Source organism: Eutrigla gurnardus (assembly GCF_963514095.1).
Source record: "Eutrigla gurnardus genome assembly, chromosome: 17".
Taxonomy (NCBI): domain Eukaryota; kingdom Metazoa; phylum Chordata; class Actinopteri; order Perciformes; family Triglidae; genus Eutrigla; species Eutrigla gurnardus.
Genome location: NC_139928.1, coordinates 12,149,781 through 12,162,860, shown reverse-complemented (window position 1 = coordinate 12,162,860; position 13,080 = coordinate 12,149,781). Strand labels below are relative to the sequence as shown.

At 40.4% G+C, this 13,080-nt stretch overlaps 2 protein-coding genes across 5 annotated transcripts in view; both read right to left on the bottom strand.

Annotated features, from left to right (window-relative positions):
- LOC311028273 (regulation of nuclear pre-mRNA domain-containing protein 1A-like) overlaps nucleotides 1-4,712 on the bottom strand; it is a 9,303-nt gene extending 4,591 nt beyond the window's left edge. Inside the window, exons 1-3 of the mRNA XM_084032716.1 lie at nucleotides 4,326-4,712; nucleotides 1,785-1,914; nucleotides 1,015-1,121 (exon numbers count right to left, since the gene is read on the bottom strand). Of these exons, the coding sequence (XP_083888842.1) occupies nucleotides 1,015-1,121; nucleotides 1,785-1,914; nucleotides 4,326-4,476 (388 nt within the window). The 5' untranslated portion in view covers nucleotides 4,477-4,712. The remainder of the gene's footprint in view (nucleotides 1-1,014; nucleotides 1,122-1,784; nucleotides 1,915-4,325) is intronic.
- A 675-nt stretch (nucleotides 4,713-5,387) lies between these two features.
- LOC311028344 (uncharacterized protein) lies at nucleotides 5,388-12,471 on the bottom strand. 4 transcript variants are annotated; one of them, XM_084032832.1, is made up of 13 exons: nucleotides 12,347-12,448; nucleotides 10,473-10,523; nucleotides 10,268-10,314; nucleotides 9,473-9,550; nucleotides 9,244-9,386; nucleotides 9,035-9,157; nucleotides 8,882-8,939; nucleotides 8,443-8,736; nucleotides 7,975-8,111; nucleotides 7,758-7,865; nucleotides 7,569-7,626; nucleotides 7,099-7,176; nucleotides 5,388-6,979 (listed from the first exon to the last, which is right to left on the bottom strand). In XM_084032832.1, the coding sequence occupies exons 3-13, from the start codon at nucleotides 10,290-10,292 to the stop codon at nucleotides 6,093-6,095; spliced, it is 1,989 nt and encodes a 662-aa protein (XP_083888958.1). In that variant the 5' UTR covers nucleotides 10,293-10,314; nucleotides 10,473-10,523; nucleotides 12,347-12,448; the 3' UTR covers nucleotides 5,388-6,092. The 4 variants fall into 4 exon arrangements, with proteins under 4 accessions (XP_083888958.1, XP_083888956.1, XP_083888959.1 ...); XM_084032830.1 differs by lacking the exon at nucleotides 10,473-10,523 and having other exon boundaries at nucleotides 12,347-12,471; XM_084032833.1 differs by lacking the exon at nucleotides 10,473-10,523 and having other exon boundaries at nucleotides 7,111-7,176; nucleotides 12,347-12,471.
- Nucleotides 12,472-13,080: the final 609 nt, after the last annotated feature.

Genomic DNA, 13,080 nt, shown 5'->3' with positions numbered 1-13,080 from the left:
TCTCCTTCCATTCATACAAACAAACAATCACAACGCCGGTGAACAGCTGATAACCCTTACTTCCTACAACCCCGCACCACGTGATCATAAATTACCGTAAATGACTAACCAAAGGTTTTACAATAACTATATGGCTCTTACAACAAATGTATCATTTACATTTTCCATATATGCCAGTGACATTTATGGGCTTAATGAAAAAACTTTGTACAGCAGCGCCATCTCCAAGACGCATTGCAAACACACACTGAAGCAGACACTGTTGCCAAAATAACAGGCTTGTGACAGAAGAGGAAACTGTAGACTATATACAAGTTTGTCCGGTTCATACATTTTATCCACTGCGTACACTTTAGGTTATCCTGTCATTGAGTCATGTTGTCCTACTTTGTGTACGACAAAGTGAATGTTCATTCTTCATCACACATGCCCATATCATTGTGGAAAGCCCTGGACAAAGAAAACATTAATATTATATTATTAAATTTATATTTATAAGTAAAATTTCACGAGCTGTGTCATTTTAAAATGCAAAACCAAGACAAAGCGAGGTTATTTACTTATTCAAATAAGCAGTGTTAGGAAAGTCCTGCAACCAAATTTACAGAAAAGAACTTTTAAATGTGGTGACAACAGCAAAGTCAGTAAATAAGTCTGCCTTAATGCATGAATGACTCTGCATGACTTACAGTATTTACTATCCCCATACTGTATGAAAATCTTAGCTTCTCCTCAAGTTCATGAAATCCCTGCAGCATCTGAACGCAGCAGGACTGACATGTTGATGAATTTGCAGCCTTTGAAAAATGCACAGCTGTTGTGTCAACATTTTTACCTTCATTTGATCACCCGAAAATGACACCAGGCGGCTAAAGTATCGCAATACAGCAGCATTACTGATTGGAAACTGTAATCGTTACTTAGGAAGATAATAATATTACAGTAATGCGCTACCAAGGAATGAGTTACTGCCCAACACTGGTTGTAAATAGTGCAATTGTTGTGTGAACTTACATAGGACTTGTGAGAGCTGATCCAGCAGGTTGTTCTCATACACGGCTCTCTCCTGCCAAATGGACAAAACCCGACCCAACTGTTTCTTACAGCCGTCCTCGCCATCTCTGCACAGGAAAACACAGGATACAACAGGTGGGTACACTTTAAACAGCTTTATGAAATGCAGTCGACTCTAAGGCAATACAGGAATAAAATGTGGAAAAGGTAAAGTCTTCTTATTTCAATTTTATTATGTTTGGTGTTTAGCATACTCCCAGCAGGTAGTTCAAGTTAATTATGTTGCATTGAGATAATTACTGAACTTGGCATTTCTCGATGTGTGTTTGAGAGAGAGAATCACAGAGAGACAGGAATAGAAGGTGGACTATTACAGCTCTATTTAATACTTACAAGTTATATCTACACCCAGGGAGTTCGATGTGTGCACGCCTGTGTGTTGGTGTCACAAGTGTTGGTTATATGGAGGGCATTCTGCCATGAAACTATGATGGGCAAATTTAATTGAGCCCAATATTTATGTTATGTTGTTCTATAGAAGCGTAGTGTCTGCTTCAGTGATGAATATGATCAAAAAAATGTTGCCGACTGGGACTTTAAGGAGCAGTGTGCAGGATTAGGTGGCATCTACTGGTGAAGTTGCAGATTGCACAGAAAGACTATAAATAAAACACATTACCCAGACCTGAATGAGGTAAGGCAACAATGCATTTACACCGAGGCATTTGTAGAAATGTAGACCAAATATGATTTGGCACATAAAATCTGACCTGTTTACGTGTTTGAATGCATCAACGATGACCGGAGCAAAGTCCTGAGTGAATTCTGGTCCTTTCTTCTTGCTGTTCTGAATGACGTCGTTGGCCAAGTAAAGGAAGGTCAGCTTGCGTGACACCTGAGCTGCATGCATCAAATGTACACATAAACATATTACAGTAAGGCATTTGTTAATGATATACACGATTGAACGTTAAACTGACCAGCAGTGTGGTAGATCAATTAACCTACTAAAACTACGCACCAACACCATGTTTTTCCTACCAAGCCAGATCAATATATATTAAAGTTACTCTCTTCTATGCATCAAACACAGCATATCACCTCATACTCACAGACATAAGTCACAACTAGGAATAATATATATCCAGTAACAACCATTAAGTCACAGTTCATTCTTCACTATATGTTCTACTACAAATACTATGATATTTAAGAATTTATATTCACAGGTAATTTTTAATACTTCACTCTTAATCATACGGCTTGTTTTTATGTCCTTCATGGCACTGTAACGTCATACAACTAATGGTGCATATCTGTTGTTTTTGGGCAGGTAACTGTCACAGGGGAGCTCAGCATAGAGCTCCAGAGAGACGTGCTATCTCTGTCCCCATGGCTATTAACGCGGCACAGTCCTTTCAGTCCTCAGACAAGCTCCTAAAATAAAACAACCACTCGAGATATCATTAGGTTGTTGAATAGCACCCTAGAGTAAAGGCAGACATCCATACAACATGCTAAAACTAATTAAAAAAAAGATTTACAACAACTCAATTATGTGCTTATAGTGTAACATCAAACTTAGTGAAACTTAATTTTACTCTTATGATTCCATGTGGATACATTTCTTGCACATTATGTATGGCACCTTAATGCAAAAAAACAACAACAACGTGTTATAAATCCAAAGGCCACACCTTGCATTACAGTTACACAGCAATGTTCAACACATTCAGTATTATTTATTTCTGCAGGACTGTTTTGGACATAGCAACAAGTGATGTTTTGTAAATCCATTATAGGGACAATGAGCCAAAACTAAAATGATATATTAAATATCGAATTGACATTGCAAATCACAGTATGTTTAAATAAACTTCTTAAATGGCCATGTGTATAAAAAATATAAACACCTTGTAAATGTTGATATATTATTCACAGTCCAACTTTTGTAGTAATGTAACTAGTATTTTTTTGTGTTGCTTTTCTACTTGCTAAGCCTTTAAGTATTACACTGACCGATCTTTACGCATAGTTTTATCCTCATTGGGGTCACACCTATGTTCCCTCAGCACAGGGATGCACATAACGTGTTGTGACAATGCAAAGGGTTAGGGTTATCTGAGGGAACATAGGACGGAGGGGACATAGGATGGAACTCAGCTCTGCTAGAAATCCTGCGAAGAGTGCTGCTTTCTGCCCCCTAGTTGTGCAGGAACCTCACAAAAAAAACCCGCCCACAGTTTCAGTGGAACAGTTGCAGTCTTTGTGGCTCCAAAACCAAATCTGAAATTAAAGTTAACATGATGTCTGTGCCATTGCTTGAAACAAGAAAGTGATTGAGAAACCACTTTACACCGAGCTAATCCCAGCAGCAGTTGGAATATCTAACTTGCATTAGTAGTATTGGCAAACAGCATTTGAGGTCAATCAGAATGCTAATCAGCTATCCCACGTGACCCAGTTTTCCAGGTGTCTGTTAACAGATGAAGTAAGGTCAACTTCTCAGCACAGAACTGTGACTTCGATGGCCCAACATCATACTTGTTTCTAGTAGGAGTTGAGAAATGGGAGACCTCCGAGTCGTCTGTAACGCAGCATAGTCACGCACACATCTCAGATGTGGAGCAACATCAGCCTTGATTCTCGCAGCCTGAATGCTCTGCTTTGGTCTCCTCCCCACCAACTAAGGGGAACTCTTCCGTCTTTAGACTTTTTAAGTTGCTAAATGCTGCACCAGCCGGTCGCTAGCAATGTCAGTGTGCCTCGGTGGTGGCAGATAGATTAGCGCATTTATTATCCGCGATGAGGGATATCGACTATGACTGTAGTACATTGTATGACGGCCTTGTATCAGCTAATGAAGGACTGCTACTATCTTGTTTACCAGGGCTAACATTCATTTCATTCATTTAAAAAAGCCACAACGTCTATTCACAGAGTAACTGTATTAGTCCCAACGCCTTACCAGACTAACTGGACGTTAGGTGGCGTTGGTTAGTTTGGTTTAATGACAATTTAACGTGACAGTGAGACAATGCTGGGGAGTTCAGCTGCTAACGTTATTGCTCTAAAGTTTGCTAGCGTTAGCCGTTGCTGTGCTAACAACGACGCCGAGCACAATGACTCCAACGTTAGCTAAGATAACGTCAGTTGGACGTTTACACTCACGCTTTAGCCAGCATTAGCCATGTCCTGTAGCTTAAAGCTACATTAACTTATTTGTGTCTTGCAGAAGCATGTCAGTGTTTTTATTAGGGGGGGGGGGGGGGGGGGGAGAGTAGCTAGCTGTTAGCTTTTGTCGACCTTACCTTTTTTCAGTTCGTTGATCCAAACATTGACAATGGTCTTCGAGTGTTTTCTATGATGAATGAGCCACAACGACAACGTCTGCACACTTTGCTGCGAGTTGCTGAGCTCGGACAATTTCTTTTCTAAAGCCGCCTCAGAGAAAGCTGACATCTTGACGAGACCAGGAGCTACGACACCGGGAGAGGCAGCTTCAACGTGTCTCCCAGATGTGCTATCTATATCAAATGACTACACTACAGGAAGTTCAGCCATTTCAGATTCAATGTCATACACTACCTTCCCTGTGTAGAGACTGGTTGTTAATGCTAAACCCTTGCCCGCCGACCCCCTCTGCAGTGTTGAGAGGTGGCTGCCTTTCTGGTTTAGCTTGTGACCAACCTCAGCCGCCTGCAGCCACCGCGCGGTGCGTTCAAGTCCGACGGGATTTACACGATTCTGAAAACACTGCGCAACACTGAGCACTATAGTATCAGAGCATATTCAGGTTAATCCGATGGGGTCATATAAAGGAAAAGAATCTTTGCGTAATGCTTTTCCAATATCTAATATCAGTAGATATTAGAAAATCACCTGTCTAATTACTTTTTACGTTTATGTCTGATTTGTATGACCCTGGACGAGGGGATGTGGGAGGGGGGGGGGTGATAACAGACCAAGGTTAACATATTTTGTATGAATGGAAAATACTAATCAAAGGAGGTCGAATTAAAAAGAAAACATATAGAATAAAAGTGTTTTTAATTTTTCTGTGTTTATTGTAGGGCTATTGTTTTGCAGCATAATGACTGTACTGCTTACTGATTGTAGATGTTTGTAGTTCTCTCCAATGTCTGAATTTCACTGATTGAAGTTTTACAGACAAATGCACCAAGGCTTAAATCTATCCAAGAGTCAACCTTCATAATGTGAACTTACATTTAAGTCTTCAATTGGACATTTTAACATTTCTAATCATGAGACAACAAATCCATATTCATCCTCCATTCCTCCATAATGCAATACGTAATTTGGATAATGCTAGAAGGGCACAAATATTCAATCTCCTAAGTGAATGATTAAAAAACGTTGTCAAAATGTATTTATTATGCACCAGCATTGTACATTTGCATTGTTGCACCAGCTGCTGACTTAAACATATCAATGTAACAATGGATGATAGCATAAACAGGTCATCCCAATGAAAAAAAAAACACATTTAATGACTTTTATCAAGTAAATTCTTCTTTGCAGTTATTCAGGCACAAATTGTATAACTAATGTAGTCGCATTGGCATAATGGTCCAATAGAAATACAAAATGTAGATATTACTTAAAGTATTATTTGTAGTTGAAAGTGAATTAGTTTATTTAATGCCCATAAAATAACTCAGTAAATTCTTACCTCTCACAGCCTAGGCTCATTTCAGTTTAGTGGTCATCAGTTTTTAGACTTGGGTTAAAGAAAATGCACAATAACTGTCAGTTTCATATAAAAGGTTTTGTCAAATAAAATAATGTTCAAAGTGAAAGGGCACAAAGTCAAATACTGATCTCAGAGGCTATAAAGGTTGTATTCCAGGAAAAACATCCCTCCATTAGAAGATTCACATTTCAGACCATTTATTTTAGGAGAACAAAAAGGCCATGGCACAATTACAGCCCAGGCCGGAGCATCTGAATGTGATTTCATCAAATGGAGTAACCGTTCCTTTCAGTAGAAAAAGGTCTCAGTGGGATGTGCAAACATGAACAGAGTTGCACAATCTGAGCGTCCAGCAATCATCAAATCACAACCAATGGTGCATGTGTCCATATACGTTTGCATTCATCTTCTGTTCAATCTCAGGAAACTGTACTCTAGAATCGAGTGCAAAACTGCCACTGTGAGCAAGGGGATGTCCGAAACAAGGACTCATGTGGATCCTGGCAGGCAATTCACCAGACGACCCACGCTGTTCCACACTGGCTGTATGAAGGCGTGTACGATCTTGTGGCACATACTGATTTTGATGATGATGATGATGAGTAGCATGTGATGTCATCCTGTTCTGTCCTTCAGAACTCTTGATTGTGTGAAGTCGAATTGAACCACCTGCCTGTTGTCCGTAGGAACAGTCCTGAGTTTGGGACAAATCAGGTGACAGCCACATATTGTGTGTCTGTCGGTCTTCGTAAAACCACCTACGTGCTCTTTCTTGATAGCCGTGCTGTTGGTTAAAAATGTTTCCCCCATAAACCTTTTGGCATTTTGTTACAGTTAAGTCTTTTGACTGGTTGAAGAATTCATCGTCACTGAAATAACCATAACCGTCGTACTGAGAGACTGTGGATCTCCTTTCTGGTTCCACGTACCGACCAGAGTCCGCATTTCCACTACAGAGGTCTTGCTGAAGTTGTGAGGCGTGTTCAACGTGGTCCTCTGACTGGGACTCTGGCCCGGGAATGAGGTCGGGGTCGGATGAAGAGGAGTGTGCAGAAGGCAGAGGGCTCTCCATGGTGAAAGAGGACCTCTTCAGCAGCGTTGAACCTTTGGTGAGAGGCAGACTTACATTGAACACTGTGTTAGTCCCATTCCTCATTTTCCTCTTTGCAGTCATCTTTTTCCCCCCTTGCGACAGCACCATGGTACACTTCCTTGGCATGTCTTGATATGAAGTCTTGTTCACTCTCGGCCCTTAAAGAAAACATTTGAAAATGAACCCACGGAGCTTGAGAAACAACAGGAAACTACAAAAAATATTGAATAACAGAAAGACCTAGATTCTGCCCTCCTTCAAGTGAACTGCTACTTACAAAGATACAAACCTTTGACAGCTTTTCTCTGCTTTGGGATATTAGTATGTGCCCATCCATTACGCAACATCTTTATACCTGGAAAAGTAGAAAACAATGAAAAAAAGAGTTTTAAAAGTGTGTTCGAACGCTTAAAAAGAAACAATGTAGTAAACACATGTAAAACAAATGCTTAAGAAGCATAACGAATAAGAAAGAAAGGAGAAGATAACACAGTGAATAATATAACAGTAGATAGTAAAATATATGTTAACTCAGCCCCTTTATATCCCAAAGTACAAATTGCTACCAAAACTCCTCCCTATACTATAGAAGGTGGCTGTAAATGTTACTCTGTTCCATTGTGTGGAACAGAGGCTGAGGTCAACTTGGGTTCATTTATTACCACAAAAACAAACAAAACACTCATCAAGAGAGGTCGGTTCATGGCCAAACAAGGAAACAGTGGATGGGCATGCGTCTGTACTTACACCAGTTGTAACTTTTGCCAGTCAGCAGCCTACAGAGGGATTCTGGTACATTCACCACCTGGGAACATAAGATGTTTGATTTTGATGGACATGTGAATTCTACACCTTTATGGTAAAGAACATAACAGTCACTTTACACCCAGGTCAACAAAAGGCAGAATTAGCTGTACATAAAAGGACAAGTGATACCTTCAGCTCTCCTCTTCCCTCCTCTTGCTCCACTTTCTTGGCCAGCGATTGGAGAAGCTGATAGCTGTCATTCATATCTGCCATCGTTGATGACGGATGGATTTCCATCTACACGCAGATGTTTTCAGTCAACTTAAAAGGTTAAACCCAGCATGTTCTCTACAGCCTTTGGATGTGTTCTTGTTCACTTGAAATTATTGATCCACAACAAACTGACCAAGTAGTTCACGAGATGGGAAGATCTGGTTAGGTGATCGATGATGTCCTTTCTGTTCAATCTGATGCGGCAGCAGTGACATAAGAAACAGCGTGTGTGGCCACCTTCACTTCTACATTCAACCACGCGGAAAAGACCTGTTGCAAACATGTATGAGCATCTTCTCTTAAAAAAGGAAACTTTGAACTTTGAGAAAAGATGAGATCATTAACACTCTCAGCCCTGTACAGTTAATATGTAGCTACAGACAGCAGCCAGTTAGCTTAGCACAAAGACTGGAGACATGGCTCTGTCCACAAGTCACTAAATCCACTTACCAGCATCTCTAAAGCTCATAATAAAACATGTTAAACGTCTTGATTTGTTTAATCCATACAAATAAGATTGTAGTGGTATCTATAAAATGTTTACAGGGGTAAAAAAAACATATCACGTTTGACATTTTCTGTATTTCCTGTATGTGCTCACCAATAAGAGGCTTGGTTCCTGTGTAGTCATCAAGAAAGCTGCTGCTGTTCTCTGAGAGCACAGAGGGCCCAGGTGATGTGTTCTTTAACCAGCCTTCCGAGTTGATAAAAGCTACACTTTTGTTTGTCTCTGCTGAAGTCTTCAGGAATTTCTGGGACTCTCCATCTTGGTTCTGGGAAAGCAATACAACCCTCTGCCATTGGGTGGGACAATGCTCCGGCTGCACAGCTGTGGTCTCTGAATAGATCTCAGGTTCATCCTGTCTATCTCTTAGGACGGTTATCAGAGTTACTGCTGCGGTGTTAAAAAGAAAGAGAGACCAATATGGATTTTTTTAAAAAGCAACATGTACATGTGAAAATAATGCCATGAAAAAAAGACACAGGAAATGGCAAGCCAGAGGGTGGGATTGAGAACCTCTGTGTGTATAGTCACTGACCGTCATTCTCACTGAGTGTTGCCATCTTCTGGTAGACCGCGTCTTCCACCTCTAACCACTTAATACGAAGGTGGAAAAAGAGATGAGTACTCATAACCAAAACACTTATCTGTTTGCAACTATAACCAAAGGCATGGAGTCAAAAGAACAAACCTGGACTTCTCCAGGTCCCTCATTTCCCTCAAGTACCTTAGCCACCTCCATCAGTGGCCAGGCCAGTTTAGACAGGTCAGACTTCTCCTTCCATTCGGGCACTAAGTGGGGGTGGCTGGCTTTCTGTCAAGCAAAACCCCACCAGTGAATAAACTACCCTCCAAGGTGGCAAACTGACCGGTCATCATGACTTCTTCTACAGTACTTACAATGTAGTTGTATCTGTGGAGACTTCCCATAATGTGGTTCCGCATGTCAGATTTACTGAGTCGACACACGCACACCTCACAGAGGTAAAATACTTCTCTGTTTTGGGTACCCGCCTTCACACATTCTATAATACTGCTCAAGCCTTAATGTACATGAAAGGACACGTTATTTCAATACACACAGGACACGCACAACAAATACACACATTAGGGATTTGTTACTACAGACCAATGATGGGTTGTAGTCTGTTCTTGTTGTTCAGATACACCTTCAGAGAATTGAACAGCTGGCTTTTGGTAGAAACGCCTACAAACAGAGAACGCATCAGACAAACGTAATAACAGGACCTCGTTCCAGAAAGCAGGTATAGTGGAAAACTCTGAGTTAGTTAAGTCTGAGATGAGGGAACATTCTGGGGTTTCTCTTCCAGAAAGAGAGGTGACGTAAACTCTGGGTCAGTAACCGTGGTAACTGACTCTGGACCTAACCTACTCGCTTGCAGGTTAGATCCTGAGTTTCTCTCTGTCTCCTCTCTCTTACAGAACAAGACACGTTTTTCTTCCTCATTCATTTACCTCATCAGTCCATATCCTAGCCTGTATTGAAATGCATTGATTAGCAGAGGTTCGCTGTATGTCAGAATCAACACCTGGTTGAATATTAGTTCGTTACCACTTTTATCTGTGATATGAAGTGATTTCTAAGATCAGAATAAAACCTCTGCATGTTCTTTTTAACATAAACGTCAGCTGTCACTGATGGAAAATAATTCCTATAATATTGGAGATTATATGTTAATATTTCTGAGTGAGCAGGATCGTATTTTGTATTTAATTCATCTGTTAATTTGCACTATAATATATAGTGTATATTTACAAGGTAGGTCACAGCCTAATACACAGTCAGATTACACCACTTTATAATCCATCAAGAAAATGTGAGTGTGGCAAATGATGAATTAATGAACAACACAGAATAAAACTGTAAGCATAGTAGCCAGCATGCTGAGAGTGGAATTCAAACCTTGTTGTGCTTCAACTGGCTGCATGCTGCTGTTGTAGAATCACCGCCTGCATACAGTTGAAGTTGGAGACTGCAGTTAGTAATTTTAATTTGAGTGTGCTTGTATCCAGATGCCTTAACTATTTAGTTATTTAGTTAGGTAAGAGGTGTGATGGAAATCTGAGAATCAAGTCTTCAAGAACAACAAAGTTGTCTTTATGGTTACTCATTAAGCTTCATGCAGAAAGGATCAGATCAGCACAGAGTACAAAGCAGTCTGTCGGGGTGATAAAGAACAAAGAAAGCAGCGGGTCATGTATACAGCAGTAAAACGTAATCACAGGTTTCTGTAACAAAAGGTACAAAGAACTGGTGTAAGACAACATACATACAACACTGCTATTTAGTCACACGTAATCCGTCATCCTGTCTAGAGAACGGAAGACTTTATAGTCAGGAACCACACGCAAGTCATCCTGTCTAAAGAACGGAAGACTTTATAGTCAGGAACCACACGCAAGTCATCCTGTCTAGAAAACGGAAGACTTTATAGTCAGGAACATACACAAGCAGTATGTATCTCTTAAGGCGCAATACATGAATACATTTTCCATTAACGAGAAGAAGAGCATGAATCATGGTCAGCCATGACTGCAATTCTATCACAGACCTCTGACCCCAGAATACTATGAACTGATCTGCATATAATGTTAAGTCTCTATTCCTTTTACCATAGTTTATTCCAAGTTTACTGACTTCGACAATTTTTGCAAAATAAAACTCCTACTATAAATAATAAAACAAAAATGGTCACCTTCCGAAGTATGTGACCCACGCAAATACTTTTTTTTCAGAATAATTTAAGACAATTACAACATGTTACTATTGTTACCGGTGTTATCATTTATGGTGAGAAACATTTACTTCTCTTTCTACAGACAATGTGTCGTGTTCTATATTAAAAACTGTTGAGCCTTTTAACAACTTGACATAAACATTCTGTAGTGGAAATCTGAAAATGAGGGGTTGCAAGGACTTTGTCTTTGTCTTTTATTATTTTGCAAAAGTTATCAGTAGGCCTACAGTGCAGACTCACAGAAACACAGCATCTTTATAACCCATCTGTTGTTTACGTTTAGCAAAGAGTATGCAACTAAGGGAATGCGAGGCTACGGCCCCAAGGTCTGTTATGGTTAGTCTTACGATCTGGGGCCCAGCCCATAAATCGGGAGCCTCACTGATGGAGTGCCAGACTATGGATTCCAAACTGAGAGAGAAGAATGCCTCTGTGTCTCTAAACAGGGGCATAGGTTAACGGGGGAAAGGGTGACTGGTGCATCTTGTGATGGAAATGATATATCTATGTTTGTCTATGCAATAAATACACAGTCTGTCGATCTGGAACACAGATTAGGCTTTATGGATCTTGCAAGAGGGAGACACAACTTGCACTCTGGTACACTGAAGAAGTGAATCTTCAAGTCAAACATGAAAGGTTAAGGCTATGAATTACAAAAGTTTACAATATTCCATTGTAATCTTCACTAGGAGAGCAGGAAGAGATGCATTTTCCACTATATTTCTCAAACTCAAAACTAGCTACTCAAGGCGCTTTAAACCACATTGCACATACACTTGACTTAAATTAAACTAACCAAAAGATGGCGCTGTAACATCGTGACAGTGTTCAGAGGCTCTCCTCCCAATGAGGTTGCATGAGGAGTTTTTAAATGTTTTAAATCCCACGGTAAATAAGATAGTAAACGGTCATATGACACATTCATAGTTTCTGTCCTGACATCACAGAATCAACGCTACGCTACATGTAGTAGTTCAGTTAGCTTAACTGGAATACATAACTTAACGGCTAATGAAACTCCCAAAGTTACCGTTGGCGTTGACCGTCATTAATACGTAAGCTGACGACGCAAAAAAAGAAAGTTAGTAAGACTTTTAATGAGTGTTAATCGTGACGTTACCTACGGTATTCATTATTTACACTTTACTTGTCAGTCAATTAACCAGAACTAACACGCTTGAGTCCAAACATTTCTCCGCTCACGTTAATGTATGTGTTAGCGAGACTAGCTACTAGCTTACCGTAGGAAGGTCGGTGTCCGTCTCCTTGTTGCTACGTATTCGAAATCCGCATCCGTATCCGTAAGTAACATTAACCGACAATGTGGATAGAATAAGTTAACCGTCCGCCGCGTACTCGGTTGTGGAGAGGGAGCGAGCAGCGACACCACGTGAGGCAACACGTTCTCGTTGTCCAATCAAATCAGTCTTGCTGTGAACGTGGGGACGCGCGTGGGCGTTTGCTTTTATTTCTATATTTGTGAGGACCACTTTCGGATTTAAACCGTCCTAATCAAGGTTTTTACGCACTGTGAGGACTCACAAAACACAAAATAAAAGGACACATAGTTGCCAAACACGGTCTCCCCCTAACATTTAATGTCTAATGTATTCTTTCTAAAACTAATTATAATTATAATAATGTGCACTTTTTGTCAACTTTTGCATAGTTTCCAGACAGGGAGCGGAAGTGGGAAGTAGAACCATTTCTGCACCCACAGATGATCTAAAAGTAACTGAGAACATCTGCCTACTTGGCAACCCATAAAGCCCTTCACTCTGTATATTTTCTCCGTCAGTCTCTGAACCTATGTGTAAAGAGCAGTGACCTCTCTCCTTCTGTGTGCTGATGCTTTGACGTTCACATGTTTCAAGTTAACTTCTCACCGGAATTTCTGCATTAGGCAAACTGACCTTTACCGTGTAGAGAACGAAGAAACACATTTTCATTGGTCAGCCTCATAAGCACATACATG

Excerpts from the sequence above, each read along its gene's own strand:
- LOC311028344 (XM_084032830.1), bottom strand. The coding sequence starts at position 10,292 with ATGCAGCCAGTTGAAGCACAACAAG. Across the intron at positions 7,627-7,757 it reads AGGGAAGAGGAGAGCTGAAG|GTGGTGAATGTACCAGAATC; the intron begins GTATCACTTGTC and ends TTATGTTCCCAG. Across the intron at positions 7,177-7,568 it reads TGGCAAAAGTTACAACTGGT|GTATAAAGATGTTGCGTAAT; the intron begins GTAAGTACAGAC and ends CTACTTTTCCAG.